General features: G+C 39.4%; 2 protein-coding genes across 7 annotated transcripts in view; both read left to right on the top strand.

Annotated features, from left to right (window-relative positions):
* Nucleotides 1-7,248, top strand: part of sinhcaf (SIN3-HDAC complex associated factor) — a 9,310-nt gene extending 2,062 nt beyond the window's left edge. Inside the window, exons 2-6 of the mRNA XM_057324768.1 lie at nt 550-677; nt 970-1,069; nt 2,923-3,046; nt 3,142-3,292; nt 3,421-7,248. Of these exons, the coding sequence (XP_057180751.1) occupies nt 550-677; nt 970-1,069; nt 2,923-3,046; nt 3,142-3,292; nt 3,421-3,685 (768 nt within the window). The 3' untranslated portion in view covers nt 3,686-7,248. The remainder of the gene's footprint in view (nt 1-549; nt 678-969; nt 1,070-2,922; nt 3,047-3,141; nt 3,293-3,420) is intronic.
* A 108-nt stretch (nt 7,249-7,356) lies between these two features.
* On the top strand, nt 7,357-14,811 carry caprin2 (caprin family member 2). 6 transcript variants are annotated; one of them, XM_057324285.1, is made up of 21 exons: nt 7,357-7,603; nt 8,181-8,419; nt 8,582-8,644; nt 8,726-8,812; nt 8,970-9,208; nt 9,387-9,469; nt 9,883-10,026; nt 10,113-10,153; nt 10,242-10,493; nt 10,603-10,644; nt 10,791-10,910; nt 10,995-11,079; nt 11,165-11,217; nt 11,320-11,430; nt 11,617-11,703; nt 11,983-12,099; nt 12,187-12,361; nt 12,486-12,590; nt 13,026-13,126; nt 13,436-13,496; nt 13,640-14,811. In XM_057324285.1, the coding sequence occupies exons 2-21, from the start codon at nt 8,192-8,194 to the stop codon at nt 14,200-14,202; spliced, it is 2,757 nt and encodes a 918-aa protein (XP_057180268.1). In that variant the 5' UTR covers nt 7,357-7,603; nt 8,181-8,191; the 3' UTR covers nt 14,203-14,811. The 6 variants fall into 6 exon arrangements, with proteins under 6 accessions (XP_057180268.1, XP_057180267.1, XP_057180266.1 ...); XM_057324284.1 differs by having other exon boundaries at nt 7,358-7,603; nt 9,883-10,005; nt 12,486-12,650; XM_057324283.1 differs by having other exon boundaries at nt 7,358-7,603; nt 9,883-10,017; nt 12,486-12,650.
* The last annotated feature ends 246 nt before the right edge of the window (nt 14,812-15,057 follow it).

The raw sequence follows: 15,057 nt of genomic DNA, 5'->3' as shown, positions 1-15,057 counted from the left end.
CACACGCGAGCTCTACCTCTCCCTCTCTCTCTCTCTCTCTCTCTCTCTCTCTCTCTCTCTCTCTCTCTCTCTCTCTCTCTCTCTCTCTCTCTTTTAATGCTTTTGATGGCCGCCAATTCACAATTTTTACCCAATTAAATCATTAAATAATCTACTGCTTGGATGAACTAGAAATATGCATATTTGTTGTCCACATAACCAAACACTGTGTTAGCTTAGTTTATTGCTGGTCTTATTTTAAATATTTTAAGTCGTTTTGAGGCTCCCTTTATTTGTTGAAGCTCCCGGGTGTGCCCCAGTTAAGAAACATTGCTCCTGAAGTCACTCATCAGTTTTGTAATACATCACAAAAAACAGTTAAACGCATTACTACTGTGAAACTTTGCATTGGGCCCTGAAGGCATTAAACAATGACAGATTAAACAATATTTGGTTGAAGACAATTTACCATTTTTGTCAGCATGTGAAATTACTAGTAGATCAGCAGGACTACAAAGCGGAGAGTTGCTACACTCCTGTTATTTTTAAAGCCTGTCCTTGTGGTTACAGATGTTTGGCTTTCATAAGCCGAAGATGTACCGCAGCCTTGATGGATGTTGTATCTGCAGGGCCAAGTCCTCCAGCTCTCGTTTTACTGACAGCAAACGCTATGAGAGAGACTTTCAGAGCTGCTTTGGGTAAGTTGGGTATCTGCTGGATAACTCTTGTATTTCTTGTCTGAGTGTGTGTGTGTGTGTGTGTGTGTGTGTGTGTGTGTGTGTGTGTGTGTGTGTGTGTGTGTGTGTGTGTGTGTGTGTGTGTGTAGTTTATCTGTTAACATCTGATACACTTATAGTGATCGTGGGATGTTTATGTTGTATCTAGTCTAGTCTAGTCTAGCATGTAGATGTTTAACAAACAATATTTGCTTTTAAGTTTTCTATGTTTGTTCTGCTGGTGTCATTATAATGACAAGAGATGTTTCTACAGTTTAGGTGAGACTCGCTCTGGAGAAATCTGCAATGCTTGTGTGCTGCTGGTGAAACGGTGGAAAAAGCTTCCTGTTGGTTCCAAGAAGAATTGGAATCATGTAAGTTGCTCATGTAACCCGAACAAATAATTAAACGTGTATGTCCAAATTCGCTGTTTTTCAGGAACACAAAACACTCTACGTTTTAAATGAGTACATACTGTGTTGTCAAGTTCGACAATCACTTAAAAAAAACTTTATTGTTAAGATATTCAGATATTTCAGAAGGACAGCAGCGATATAGTATAAAAGTGTTGAATTACATGATATATATACAGTGAGGGAAATAAGTATTTGATCCCCTGCTGATTTTGTAAGTTTGCCTACTTACAAACAAATGAAGGGTCTATAATTTTTATGGTGGGTTTATTTTAACTGATAGACACAGAATATAAAAAAAATCAGGGGAAAAAAATGTTATATAAAGGTTATAAATTGATTTGCATTTCAGTCAGTGAAATAAGTATTTGATCCCCTACCAACTAGCAAGAATTCTGGCTCCACAGATTGGTTATGTGCCTATATGGACCACAGATTAGTCCTGTCACTTTAAGAAAGTACTCCTAAATCAGCTTGTTATGTATATAAAAGATGCCTGCCAACAGAATCTGTATCTTCCAGTTCAACCTCTCCAACACCATGGTCCAGACCAAATAGGTTTTAAAGGATGTCAGCGACAAGATTGGAGACCTGCACAAACCTTGACTAGGCTACAGACGGAAGCTTGGTGAGAAGGAGACAACTGTTGGTGTGATTATTTGGAAATAGAAGATATACAAAATAACTATCAAATTCCCTTGTTCTGGAGCTCCCTGCAATATTTCCCCAATGGGGTAAAGATGATCATGAGAAATGTTAAAGATCAGCCCAGAACTACACGGAAGAAGCCTGTTAATGATTTCAAGACAGTTGGGAACACAGTTAGCAAGCAAAACATTGGTAACACATTGGTAACACGCTATGCCACAGTAGACTGAAATCCTGAAGCACCCGCAAGGTCCTCCTGCCCAAGAAGGCCCGCCTGGCTCGTCTTTAGTTTGACAATGAACATCAAAATGATTCAGAAAAGGCTTTGGCGAAAGTGCTGGCACTGCTGTGAGACCAAAATGGACTCCTGTGTTTGGAGGGAGAGAAATGCTGACTATGAGCCCAAGAACATCATGTCTACAGAGAAGCACAGTGTTGGAAACATTCTGCTTTAGGGCTTTTTCTCTGCTACAGGTATACAGGATGACTTCACCGCATTGAGGGGCTGAGGGACGGGCCCATGTACCGTAAAATCTTGGACGAGAACCTCCTCCCCTTAACTAGGTCACTGAAGATGGGTCATGGATGAGCCTTTAACATGACAAAGACGCAAAACATATTGCCAAGACAACCAAATAGTGGCTTAAGGAGAAGCACATTAAATGTCCTAGCCAGTCTCTAGACCCTAGTCCTATAGAACCTCTGTGAAGGAGGCTAAAACTCCAATTTGCTGAGCGACAGCCAAGAAACCTTAAAGATTGACAGAGGAGTGGACTAAATGTATCCGGACACATGTGCAAACCTGGTGACCAACTATCAGAAATGTCTGACCTCTGTGCTTGCCAACAAGGGTTTCTCCACAAAGTACAAAGTTATGTTTTGCTTGGGGATCAAATACTTATTTCACTGACTGAAATGCAAATCAATTTATAACCTTTATATAACTTTTTTTTCCCCTGATTTTTTTTAAATATTCTGTGTCTATCAGTTAAAATAAAGCCACCATAAAAATTATAGACCCTTCATTTGTTTGTAAGTAGGCAAACTTACAAAATCAGCAGGGGATCAAATACTTATTTCCCTCACTGTAGCTGTTATTTTGGAGACTGGGGCTCTTGTTATTAAAAAGTTGTGGATTAGGTCAAGATTGTTATTGTTGCACAAAGGTGGTGGATGCACGAGGAGGGCCCAGCCTGAAAACTACAGTCAAGTCAAAGAAAGTCAAATCTCTGTCCAGACGAATCAGACCGAACCAGATCACCCGGGTTCAGAAGGAACTAAAAAGACACCGTAAGGGTTGTGTAGCAACAGATTAAAACATGCTTTGCATTTCCCTGTTTAAATCAACCCAACTTCAAAGCCATATTTGCTTCCTTCATCAACAGATTCAGATGCTCAAAGCACTACCTCCAGTGCCAGCCCGGCCCAGTCGCCCAGTTACAGTAACCAATCAGATGAAGGCTCTGACTCGGAGTTGGCTCCTGGCTCCACCCGATCTCCTGTGTTTTCCTTCCTGGACCTGACATACTGGAAAAGGTATTTTACTAGACTAATTCACATGCTTAAACGATTTATGAGTTTGACCTTTATTGTGCACCAAAAGTAATACTTGTAAACGAAAGCAGTTCATTTACAAAGAAGCTGACATCTGCAAATCTCTGTAGGCAGCGAATATGCTGTGGTATCATCTATAAAGGCCGCTATGGGGAGGTGCTGATTGATCCTCATCTTTACAAGCCCTGCTGTCAGAAGAAACGAGAGCAAGAGCAGGAGGAAGAAGAGGAAGAGGATGACGAAGAAGAGGATGAGGGCGACCTTGACAAAGAGGAGGTGCAAAGCAGTCAAGAAATGATTTCTTCCATTCAGCCGCGCTCGCCTTCCCCTTCTCACCAAATCAAAATGGAGCAGGAAGTGGATGAGGAGTGGTGATGTCACATTCCCAGGGTATTGACTTGGCATTTTTAGGAAGCCTTTGAGAGTCGGGCTGCATCGTCGGCCTCAGACACTCTCAAAGACATTCTCTCAGATTGCCTTCGATTCAAGAGCAGCTGGATCTTTGTTTGCGTTTCCCAGTTTTATTCAGGTTAAGAATGTGTCTTTTTCAGTTTCTTGGCTGTCGAGTCAACTTCTTGTTTTATTTATCAAAATGAATTGGTATCCTTATTTTCCAGAGCCTGGTACCACACTATTCCAATTCGCTCCTTCCTGTGTGGATTTTCTTGCGCGCTTCTGTTTTTGTAGATCAAGAAAATGTGTTTGCTTTTTTCAACTCACAGAATGCTGGATCTACAAACATCACGGCATAAAAAACCGAGAACCGACTTGGTGACCACAATCCTGTGCTGTCACTATTGTAACCCTTAAGCGAGACGCTCTATCACCGCTGTGCCCTACCTCTGGGGTGACTATCTTTGCAGTTAGTGTACAGTATTTAGGGTGGCATTAGCTAAATTCTAGCTAAATAAAGATAGTAACGTTTTACCATCTTGCTGGTACATAGCCATTATATAGGGATTTTCTTAGGTTTGGTCTTGAAGGGAGAGTTCATCCAAACACGTTTGACTTTTCAGTAGAAGTTTTCAAAAAGTGTGCTTTTAAAAAATATCCTGGCTGATGTTTTACATATAATTTTAAGTAAAAAAAAAAAACTCTTGGTTTCTTACAGAAGTCACCTAGAGAGGTGTAATTTTGGGTGAACTGTTCCTTTAAGCTAAATGCATTGTTTTCACTGCAGGTTGTCTGTATTCAGCCACTCGTGGCCGGTAAGCTAAAGTTAAAGAATTTCAAAAATGTTAATGCTCCTGTATTCAGTGTACTAATGTAAATATTCAGAACTGTAGGTTTGACTTAAAGGGATAGTTCACCCAAAAATGAAAATTCTGTCATCATTTACTCACCTTCGAGTTGTTCCAAATCTGTATAAATTTATTTGTTCTGATGAACACAAGATATTTGGAAGAATGCTTATAACCAAACAGATCTTGCCCCCTATTGACTATCATAGTAGGAAAAAATAGAATGGTAGTTAAAAGTGCCCCAGAACTGTTTGCTGTCCTAGATTCTTCAAAATGTCTTCTTTTGTGTTCAACAGAACAAAAAAAGATAAAGTAATTTTTCCTACTATGGGAGTCAATAGGGGGCGAGATCTGTTTGGTTACAAGCATTCTTCCAAATATTGTTCTCTGTGTTCATCATTGAAAAGATCGGTGTCACGCATGAACGCTAAGGAAACTAATGTGTTAATGGAAATCTGCATGAATTTTGCATGGCCTTTTAAGATTTTCAGGATTTTTCATTCTTTGTTTGTATTGTTTTGCAACCATGCAATATAACCATTTGCAATATGAATTATGAGGGCGAATGTTGAGACGGTCCCGTTATATTTTTGTATATAAATGAAAGGAAAAAACAAAAATGAAATTAGAGTTTGATTGCTATGTGACATCTTAAGATGCCAATGTTGTTAAACAATTACAGGGAGTCAGTGGTCTTCACATATATTTTAGAATTGGATATTTTCAATATTGTCTCATTCTAAAGCCAAAAAGCCCATAATTATTGCTATTTATTTTGTCAATGTCCATATACCTCCTCTCTTGTAAATACAGTGTACTCTCATTGGCAAATATTTGCAAGTTTTTAGTGTCATAATAGGTTAGAACACATGTGCCCGGTTTCAAAGACAAGGCTTAAAACTAGTCCTAGACTAAACTGAAAATAAATGGCCCTGACATACCTTAAAATATGTAATTGCCATTAGGGCTGTCACGATTATGAAATTTGATTGACGATTAATTGTCTAATAAATCATTGCGATTATGGCGATTAATTGTCTGTTTTAGGGCTTTGGCGATTATGACGATTAATTGTCTGTTTTTGAGCTTTGACATTTAATTCTCATTCATTTTTGATTCAGCGATTGAAACGACCATATTGTTCTGAATACAACCACCAAATACTTGTAAATGAAGTAAATTGATCAGGTGTGAATTGAAGCCACCATTAAAATTTGATTTCAAATTTTTTCTCACTTGCAAGACTACAGTAAAATTTTACTTGTGTGTTAATGAAATTTTGGTAGACTGGTTTTCACACGGAGATTTGCTTAAATAATATTAAATTGTACTGCAGGTAATTTGTATATTTTTTTTTTTTTTTTAAGTGATTGTGTTGTGGTGGTACATTTTACAAGTATTACCATGCTTTAGTAACAATATATACACTAAAATATGCAATATGCAGATGCACTACAGCTCCCCCTAGTGTCTTCTATAGAGATGTGCGATAATTGCGATGATCTGAAACCATCGCGATGAGGTCAAACAATCGCGATGAGACGATTATTTAATAATCGTGACAGCCCTAATTGCCATTGTTTTGTCTCAAGATGCACCAGTAATGGCATTTTAATAAGGCATTTTAATAAAAGCGATTTAAATAGCCTAAATTACCAAAGGCATATCCTGGCTTAAACTAAGCCTTGTCTGTGAAACTGGGCCATGGTCTGTTTGTTTTGCTGTGCTTTTGTTTTTTAAATAATGTATGTTTTGTTTGTTCATTTGCTTTTCTCTTCAGGGAAAACATATATTTCAAAGTTAATATCTGAATACTGAATGACTAAACCGATATGACCAATGCAACCAATGTTTTTAATATACATTACTTTTCCTAATAAGCTATCACTTATAAGAAAAGTGTTCATACTGTATATCCAGAGTTTTCATTTAAGGTCAAATAATTATGTCCTTCTGTTGTATTTTTTGACTGTTTTGGTAATCTTGGATTATACAAATTCAGATGTTACATCTGTTTAATTCCAGGAGATGGCACTATTGAGCTCATTTTTACACAATTGCAGTCATTTTATTTCTCTCTGGGCATAAGTGAAAAGCATCTTCTTGGTGTTTAAATTGGTAATTTGGTGGCAGCTTTGTTGGTGAATTTGCCATATCACAGAAACGCATGAAAAGTGAATGTACTTGTTAACATCTGATCAGGTGAAGCTTTCGGAGACACTTAAATTGTGATAAATGGCGTTATTTGTAAATATTCTATGATGTGTAAGGCTAAACAACAATTATCATTACATTATTATTTTTTTGTCTTATTTATTTCATATTTATTTGCAACACGTGTCTTGTGGTCTTTTCATAATCACATTCTCCTGTAGGACATTCCTGTCCTAACACATAGCAATATTGACTAAATGCTTTTACACAGATGGTAGGCCAAGATTCACTAAATGTCACGGAGAGCTTCATGACTGTACAGTTGGAAAAGCTTGGCGTGTGTACGCTAAGTACCGCTATTTTCTATTTTTTGTTGCCCAGATGCCCATGTGATACCTTTCCTTATACTAGTTAGTTGTAGTGCTACAGGCATGTATGGTAGCTATGCACTTTGTATTCACATTCTTAGAGATATATGAAGCAGGTTTTGTATTTTTTTACATATTGTACTTTTTACTTGTTCCTCAATAAATGTAATTTGTGATGGTTACACTTGGCACGTGGTCATTTTTGTGGATACACAGACCATGCTAATACATATAGATAGATAGATTAGATAGCACGTGGGTGTGGATGAGAGAGTGCTGAGGTCGCTCGCGCAGGGATAGTCCCGTGTTTAGATGCGTGACGTCATGATTGCACCTTCAGCTGATGGGTTTCCCTCTGCTCTCATACGGCATAAAAAGGAGCGAGACGGCCGCGGTCTGTCCTCTCTGTTTATCCACCGCTTCATGTCGTACTTGTTCGCCGAAGGGCTCGCTTTGACTTAAACGACCAGCCTTTCCACCCGAGTCAATCTCGCGACAAGCACACACACACACCGGCAGAGACGCATAAGGTCGGTGAGATCGGATGCTTTGCTCATTCAATGCATGTGTGGGTTTATTCGTCCTGTTGAAGTTATACGCGTGCGCGTTTGGGTGGCGGCACATTGGCGTTGGGCTTGTTTGGAGAGGATGCTGGATATTATTGGAGTCAAAAAAGGCATGCAAAAGTTGCGTTTTGCAATATTTCAAATGATAAATACAAGTTATTGCAACTAGACCTAGATGCGTAATTGATGTTTGTGTGAAGTTTGAGCGGGTATTTGTTTGATGAATTAAACAACTAAGGGTTGTATGTGTTTCGTGTTGATTTCCGGGGAAAATGTGCTGTTTGATGTTATTTAATTTGCTTGTGTTTGTAAATGCAATGTCACGGTTAAAGCTGGCGAATGTCCAGTCCCGTGGGGGCGTTTATATCACGTATACAAATCAGATGCTTCATCACAGCTACTAATAGTTTCAGCTAGTGAAACTTAAACAATTACTGGATGCTCTTTAAAGTGTTTTGTTACACTTTATGTGTGGTGTCTTCCATATTTATCGTAATAAACTGCTCTGTGGTGTTTGTTTTTATTCTGTTTTCCTTTAAAGAGACTAAGATCATGGTTCAGCTGTCACAGTCTCGGTCTATAGAGACATTGACTCCTTTAGAAATGGCCATGGAGATGGATGGTGGACAGGGCAGCCCTAAATCGGACTCCCCTCGATCTTTTACCACCCTCCAGCTCACCCTAAGCCCTTCAACGACCACCTATTACGGCTACGAAAAGTATATCGAGGATGGCCTTATCTGCCTTAAGCACAAGATTCGTAACATTGAGAAAAAGAAGGTGCTTCACTTTAAAAACATGTAATTTTGAATCGTTTTTCAGAAACCACTGCTAAAACACATTCTGCTTATCCATTGTTTGGTTTTAGTGTAAAGCCCTCATTGTATTTTAGCCTGACTGTTTGTGTCTTTTGATGGAAAATAAAGCTTTTGTTTCTTACAGCTGAAACTGGAAAGCTACAGTGAGCGGCTGAAGAATGGGGAGAAATTGAATGAGGACCAAATGGTAATCGTTTTTCATTTGGTTTTGTGCAATCTCTAATCTGGGGATTATTTCCATATCAGCGATGCACATGTAACATTATAGGAAGCTGTGGGGAAGTTTGATGAGGTGGTCCACAATCTCAAATTTGCCAAAGAGCTGCAGAAAACCCTTGGTGTCCTCACACAGGATGTAAGATTTTCTTATTAACATACTTGTTAATAACATTTAAAGACTTCATGTATTTTAACTAAAAATTTGTCCGTTGGCTTGATAGCACTTGTAAAATCAAACAGTGAAGCTTTTTATGCAAAGATACATGAAAACAAATTTCTTTGGTGTAACATAGCTGCTAAAGGCCCAACGCAAAGCTGTCCGTCAAGAGAAGATGATGAGGATCGAGTCAGAGAAGACACATCTGAGCTTGATGCTCCAGATGCAATATGTCCTTCATAGTCTGCAAAGAGAAGATGTCCGGAGGAAGTTCTGCAACATGACAACACACTCCTGTTACCTGTCTTCACAGGACATGGACAGTCTGTTAGATCTTGCATCATTGATGGGATGCAAAAGAGACCATACAATGAGGTTGTTTTGACTTTCATTTTCTGCAGAATAGGGCTGTGATATTTGTTTATTTAAAATAATGCACATTTGTCCTGACAAGGTGTTTGTTAAATATTTTGTGTATGAGTATTTTGTCATGTGTGGATTATGGCACTAAGGATGTGGTTTGATTTTGGTGTTTTTTTTTTTTTTGCTTTAGTTTGGAGGATCAGATGGAACAGGCTGCTGTTGTTTACTGGGAGCTGCTGGAAGGGAAAGAAAAACCAGTTGCTGGCTCAACGTGTGAGTTTCTGTCTCAATCTGTGGTTCTATCAAATAAGTGTTTATTTGGAAGCTGTTTGTATGTTATTTTATAAGCTTGGACTGACTTCCAAAATCAGTTACCTTAAATGTCTAGTGTTTAACTGTACCTTTATTCCACATTCCCATGCATTTTAGTATTGACAGCCTTTAAAACTTAAATTAATTCAAGTGATGTTTCTTAAAATAAATGACCATTCACGTTTGAATTATATACTGTAAATATGCAGTTAGATATTGTTAATGGTTGATTTGATATAACATCCTTAAAACTTTAGGGTCAAGATACGAAAGATGTGATTTAATGCAGACTTGATTATAGTTTAGTCAAGTACGTGTACCGTAGTTGGTTACAGACATTAGTTTTGAATTGGATGGCTGTCATTCTTCCACAGATAAAAACATGAAGGAGAAGCTGCTTCGACTTGTGGATTGTGGCTTCTTTGATCACGTACAACTAAAAAATGACAATCAAGAGAAATCCGAGAACCGAAAAGCTGATCCTCCAGCCCCACAGTGTAGCCTTTCCTGTGAGACTCGTTTGAATTTTAACTCCATTTTTCCCTCATGTTTTTGGATCTTAATATAAGATATTGCATAATAGACCCATTTTTCTGTGTTTCAGCTCCGGTGAAGCCGAGTTTGATAGAAGTGCCTTTAAAAGAGGTAAAAACTGACGTGTGCTGAAATCTTTACATTTCTCACTATTTCTTGTGGACTCACAAGCAGGTGAGTAACTTCTGAATGATGCCAGTTTCTTAACAGACGTTATACAGTCGAATCTGACGTCAGCAAGTGCGGTCAGGGTGAGAATACACCGCCCCGTAGTTGGAAGGAGGAGTTTTTGGCAATGAAGGAAAGGGAGCCACCAGACTCATGGGAAATGGAGTTTTCTGATGCTTTTGTAGCCCCCCAGCCTACTGTACAGAAGCCATGGAAAGGAGCAGCAGGGTTGATCCCAAAGACCCCAGACGTTATGAAGAGGCCCATGAATGACCCCAAAGAGGTGGATAACTGTCTGTATAGACACACTGTGGCATGCCAACAAAACATTAGTAGCGGTTTTTGTTTCTAGAACTGAAAAAACAGAACTTGTTTTTTTTTTTCTTTGCTAGAAACGACAGCGGAAGGGCAAGGGGGATAATGACTCTAAAACCGTGAGTTGAGATTTTTCTTTTTTGAAATGGCTACTTTTTCATTTTTAGTGCCTTGCAAGTTCTGCAACTTTTTAGTTTGTCTTAATTTTTTGAGGAACAATTTTGTTGATTTTGTACAAAACTAGGTGTTTTTTTATGGCTTTCAGATGCCTATAGAGGTGGAAGTTTTCGGTTCACAGTCTCCGTTACCTAAAGACCCTGTTCAGCGAAAACAGCAGCTGGAATCCCTGATGGATCAGATCTCTGGATCCTTCAGCTTTATGCAGGTATGCCTTACTTCAGTTTCCTTATCAGGTATTGTTTGGATGGCAAATGTTTCATTTAAACTTTTAACTGCATTCTGTGTGCAGGAGTCTCTTCTGGATGGGGAAAATTCTCCTTGTAGCAGCCGAACTAAGAGAGGCCGGCAGTCTCCTGCATCCTCTACTCCCATTGGTACACCTGTCCCACTTACCACACTTTCTTTTTGATATTATGTGTGCGTTAAAGTGCCATTTTATAATATTTTTCTAATTTACAGCACAAAGGGAATTAACAAGAAGTCCGTCAGATATGCTGCCTCAGTCCCAGCGTGTAAGCAAATAAAGAATTCACGTAATCTTTTGATATGACTGAATCGTGATGTGACAGGCCAAAATTGCTTGATTGATAAAACAAGGTCTTATGTAATCGTAGAGCACTCCGCTACATATTCTGTTTTCTGGAGAACCTAAAGGCTGTCTGTCGAATGGAGACGGGTCTATAAATGGCTCTGATCTCAGTCTGCACAATAAAGATGAGCCACAAGTAAGGAGTTTTTGCTGTATGCTTAAAATGATTGTCTTGTGTTGCTTTTAAAACTAAAATCAAGAAACCGTTATGGAGCCACAGGTATAATTATTCCCGTCTTTTAATTGACTAGTTACAGTGAAAATATGATCTTGTAACCTGTAATGGCAAAGTTTTCCCCTCACTGACTTTCTCTGTGTTTAGAAAGAAAGTGAGGGCTTCACCTCTCCACCTCTGTACTGCAGAGGATCGTCCATTTCAATCCCTCTGGAAAACAAGAGCTCTGTACAGGTTTGAATAATCCACATTAGCAGATGTCAGATTTTGGGGGGGAAAATAATTTGTTGATTCTATCATAAATTTGCCAAAAGGAAACTTTTATTTGTATCCTTTTTTTGTATACCGCGTATGCAACATGGTTATAACAGTGATAAAGGCTTGATGCCTGTAATGTGTCCAAGCTTTACACAAAGAAAATTACTAGAATTCACGTGGTGTCATCGAAATGGCAGATTTTTGTTGAGTGCCTTGAAACTGTCAATTTCCCAGATTTCTGCTTGTGTGTGTCAGGCAGGAAAGCAGACGCTATGCAATGGGATGTCAACCCCTGTGTCTGCGCAGACGTTTACAACACCTCCTAATCATCAATCTATCAGTCCAGAAAATACTTTCCACAACATTCACTCTGTGAGCACAATGTAAACTGTTTATAAACAACTTGTCCCAAGCTCTGATCTCATACGCCTTAAGCTCAAATGTATGTCTTTTGGTCAGGTGTTCAGTGTGGCCTCTTTACCCATCAGTAAGGGCTCAGAGATGAAGTCGGATGAGAGTGGATTCTCTGAATCCATGCATCGTAGTTACGCTACAGCCCAAACACCAAGTTTTTCCACTGCCAGCACCCAAACGCCACCTGAACTCAACCTGCCTGAAGATGAACTCCAGATCGGTAACACGCATGCATACAAAATGAAATGTTTGAAGGTCAAACTACCATTTGGCTTGCCAATTGGCTAGTGAATTATTTGGTTGGCGTAGGCATGTTTACTGAATGACCACGCTTGTCCTTCCAGAGAGCCAGTTTGAGTGTCCGGTCAGCACAGGCGGTCATGTGTTCTCTGCCCCTCAGCCACAGTCGGGTCTGGGTCAGGCCAGCTACACACGTGGGACAGCGAGAGGTATGACGCGTGCAGGCAGGGGTTTTCTTCACTCATACAGATCACCTGGTGGCTTCAGAGGTACCTTTCACTTCCTGTTTCACTCTTTGTGGTTTACTCTCTCTCCATTAGACTTGCCTTGACGTCGTAGTACATACAACTTAATTGGACGTGTGGTGGTATCTAAACTTTTTTTGCACAGTTTTACATTTCTAATACTTTTTCTTTGGTATGATCCTTGGTGGATTGGGGACCAAAAGTGCTATCTTTATTGTTTGTAGCTTGGCCTAAAATCAGCTGCTAATTTAAATGCATGATGATATCCAAGTGATTATTAAAAATTCTATTTATGGGACAATGAAACGCCTAGATTTAAATGAACTGTGTAGATGTTAAAAAATAAAAGGTAATTAGTGCGTTTTTGCGGAACTTTCTTGTCTTAAACCCAACTACTAGGTTATGAGGCTCACAGAGTGAATGTACGCTCTCCTGGAGGGGGCTTCATATCCCATAGCCATACACACAGAGACCCTGGATCTTCCCTTTATGTGTCCAGAGTAAGATGTTTAACTTGCTTATATACACATTTTTTTACAGTAAATGGCTCATTTCATCTAATATTTTAGTTTTAATATTTCTGAGTTAAAATGACCTACATTCAGTGTTTGTAAATATCGGGCCTTTTACGAATGTCATAGATCTGCTTTCATCCATTCATCTGTTTTTTTATCAAGTTTGTTTTTTGTGTAAGGACAATGGGGACTCTTTATAACTTTAACTTTTAAAATTAAAGGGTGCTTCGTGTATTGGGAAAAGCAGTGTTTGTGTGTGTATATATAAACAAAACTGAACTGTTTTGTTAACAGGACAACGGGTACCAGCAAAACTTCAAACAAAGTGGAGGCACAGCAACACAAAGGAACAGTGGTAAAAACGAAATTTACTCATTCAATCATTTTCAGTACATGCTGGTGCCAAAATGGAAATTAGTAGTATTTTAATGCCGGTGAAAGTGAAATGTGAGTGGCCCAATTCATCCATCTATTAAGCCATGTTTTTTTTAATTACAGTTGGTTGGAGCGACTCATCACAGGTGAGCAGTCCGGACAGAGAGGGAGCATATCCGTTCGACTCTGGAATGAGCGACACGCTTTCAATCGCGCCAATGGAGGTACCCATCAACCCTCAGGGACCGCACACTCTGATGCCCGTTCACGTGTACCCGCTCACCCAACTCCGCGTGGCCTTCTCTGCTGCCCGCACTGCCAACTTCGCACCAGGCACTCTGGATCAGCCAATCGCCTTCGAACTACTGCATACCAATATTGGTGAAATGTTCGACACGGCCACCGGGCGTTTCACCTGCCCCGCTTCGGGCGCTTACGTCTTCATCTTCCACATCCTGAAGCTGGCGGTTAGCGTGCCACTGTACATCAACCTCATGCGCAACGAAGAGGTGATGGTGTCTGCATACGCTAATGACGGAGCTCCGGATCACGAGACCGCTAGCAACCACGCTGTCCTACAGCTGTTCCAGGGAGACCAGGTGTGGCTCCGGCTTCATCGTGGTGCCATCTATGGCAGCAGTTGGAAATACAGCACCTTTTCGGGTTTCTTGCTGTACCAGGACTGATCCTCTGTCTCTATAATATAGGCACAAAAAAGGACGGGGCGTTTTTGATCTAATGAAGGTTCTAGTTACTGCACTTATTGCGCTTTTGGTTACGCATGGTGCAACTGCATGTTGGAAAGTTCACGTTCAATAGTTCAAAGTCAGTGTTGAGGCCATTGTAAAAGATTTGCTGTTGAAAGTTTACATGGGTTTATTCAGGTTTTTTTTCTAAACAGTGATTTGAGGCTTTACTGTATACTAGACGCACACTTGTAACTCAAAGTAGCTGCATTTAAAATGCACTAAACTGAAAATCCTACCAATTCAGAGTTTATCCTGCTGTTCAGTGCGTGACCCTGTATGCTTGCTTGAAGATTTTATTTCGCAGCCATGGAAAGGTTTCATTCCTTTGTTTACGGGGTCAAGGAAAGCTTTACAAGAATGGAGGATTTTTTTCTGGTAATACTTGACATGAAGCACTTTATAAAGGGACTTTGTGGCCTTGTTGGATTTGGGTGTATGTGTGTATCTGTAAGTTTGTATGTCTGTGTCCATGTTGAAATAGACTTGAATACTGACTCTGCCAAAATGTTAAGCCAAAATGGCTCCCTCTTGTGCCTGAATAAAATTGTGCAGTTCACTTCTGTGGTATTCCTCTAGTTTGTGTATACAGTGGAGTCAAGTAAATGTTATCCAATGAGTTAATATCCACCTAATATTAATTTAAGTGTTGGCAATATGACTGTTTTTAAATAAAGCATTTTCATTATGAATGTTCAATAAAACAAAGAATTTGACAGAAGAGGGGAACAGTAAAATGTATAGTGAAAAAAATCGTATAAATTTTTCACAGAGGACATTCTGTGAAAATATAAT

Source organism: Triplophysa rosa, linkage group LG24, assembly GCF_024868665.1.
Source record: "Triplophysa rosa linkage group LG24, Trosa_1v2, whole genome shotgun sequence".
In the NCBI taxonomy this organism is placed as follows: Eukaryota; Metazoa; Chordata; class Actinopteri; order Cypriniformes; family Nemacheilidae; genus Triplophysa; species Triplophysa rosa.
The sequence above is the reverse complement of the archived record's forward strand: the minus strand, read 5'-3'. Positions and strand labels throughout refer to the sequence as shown.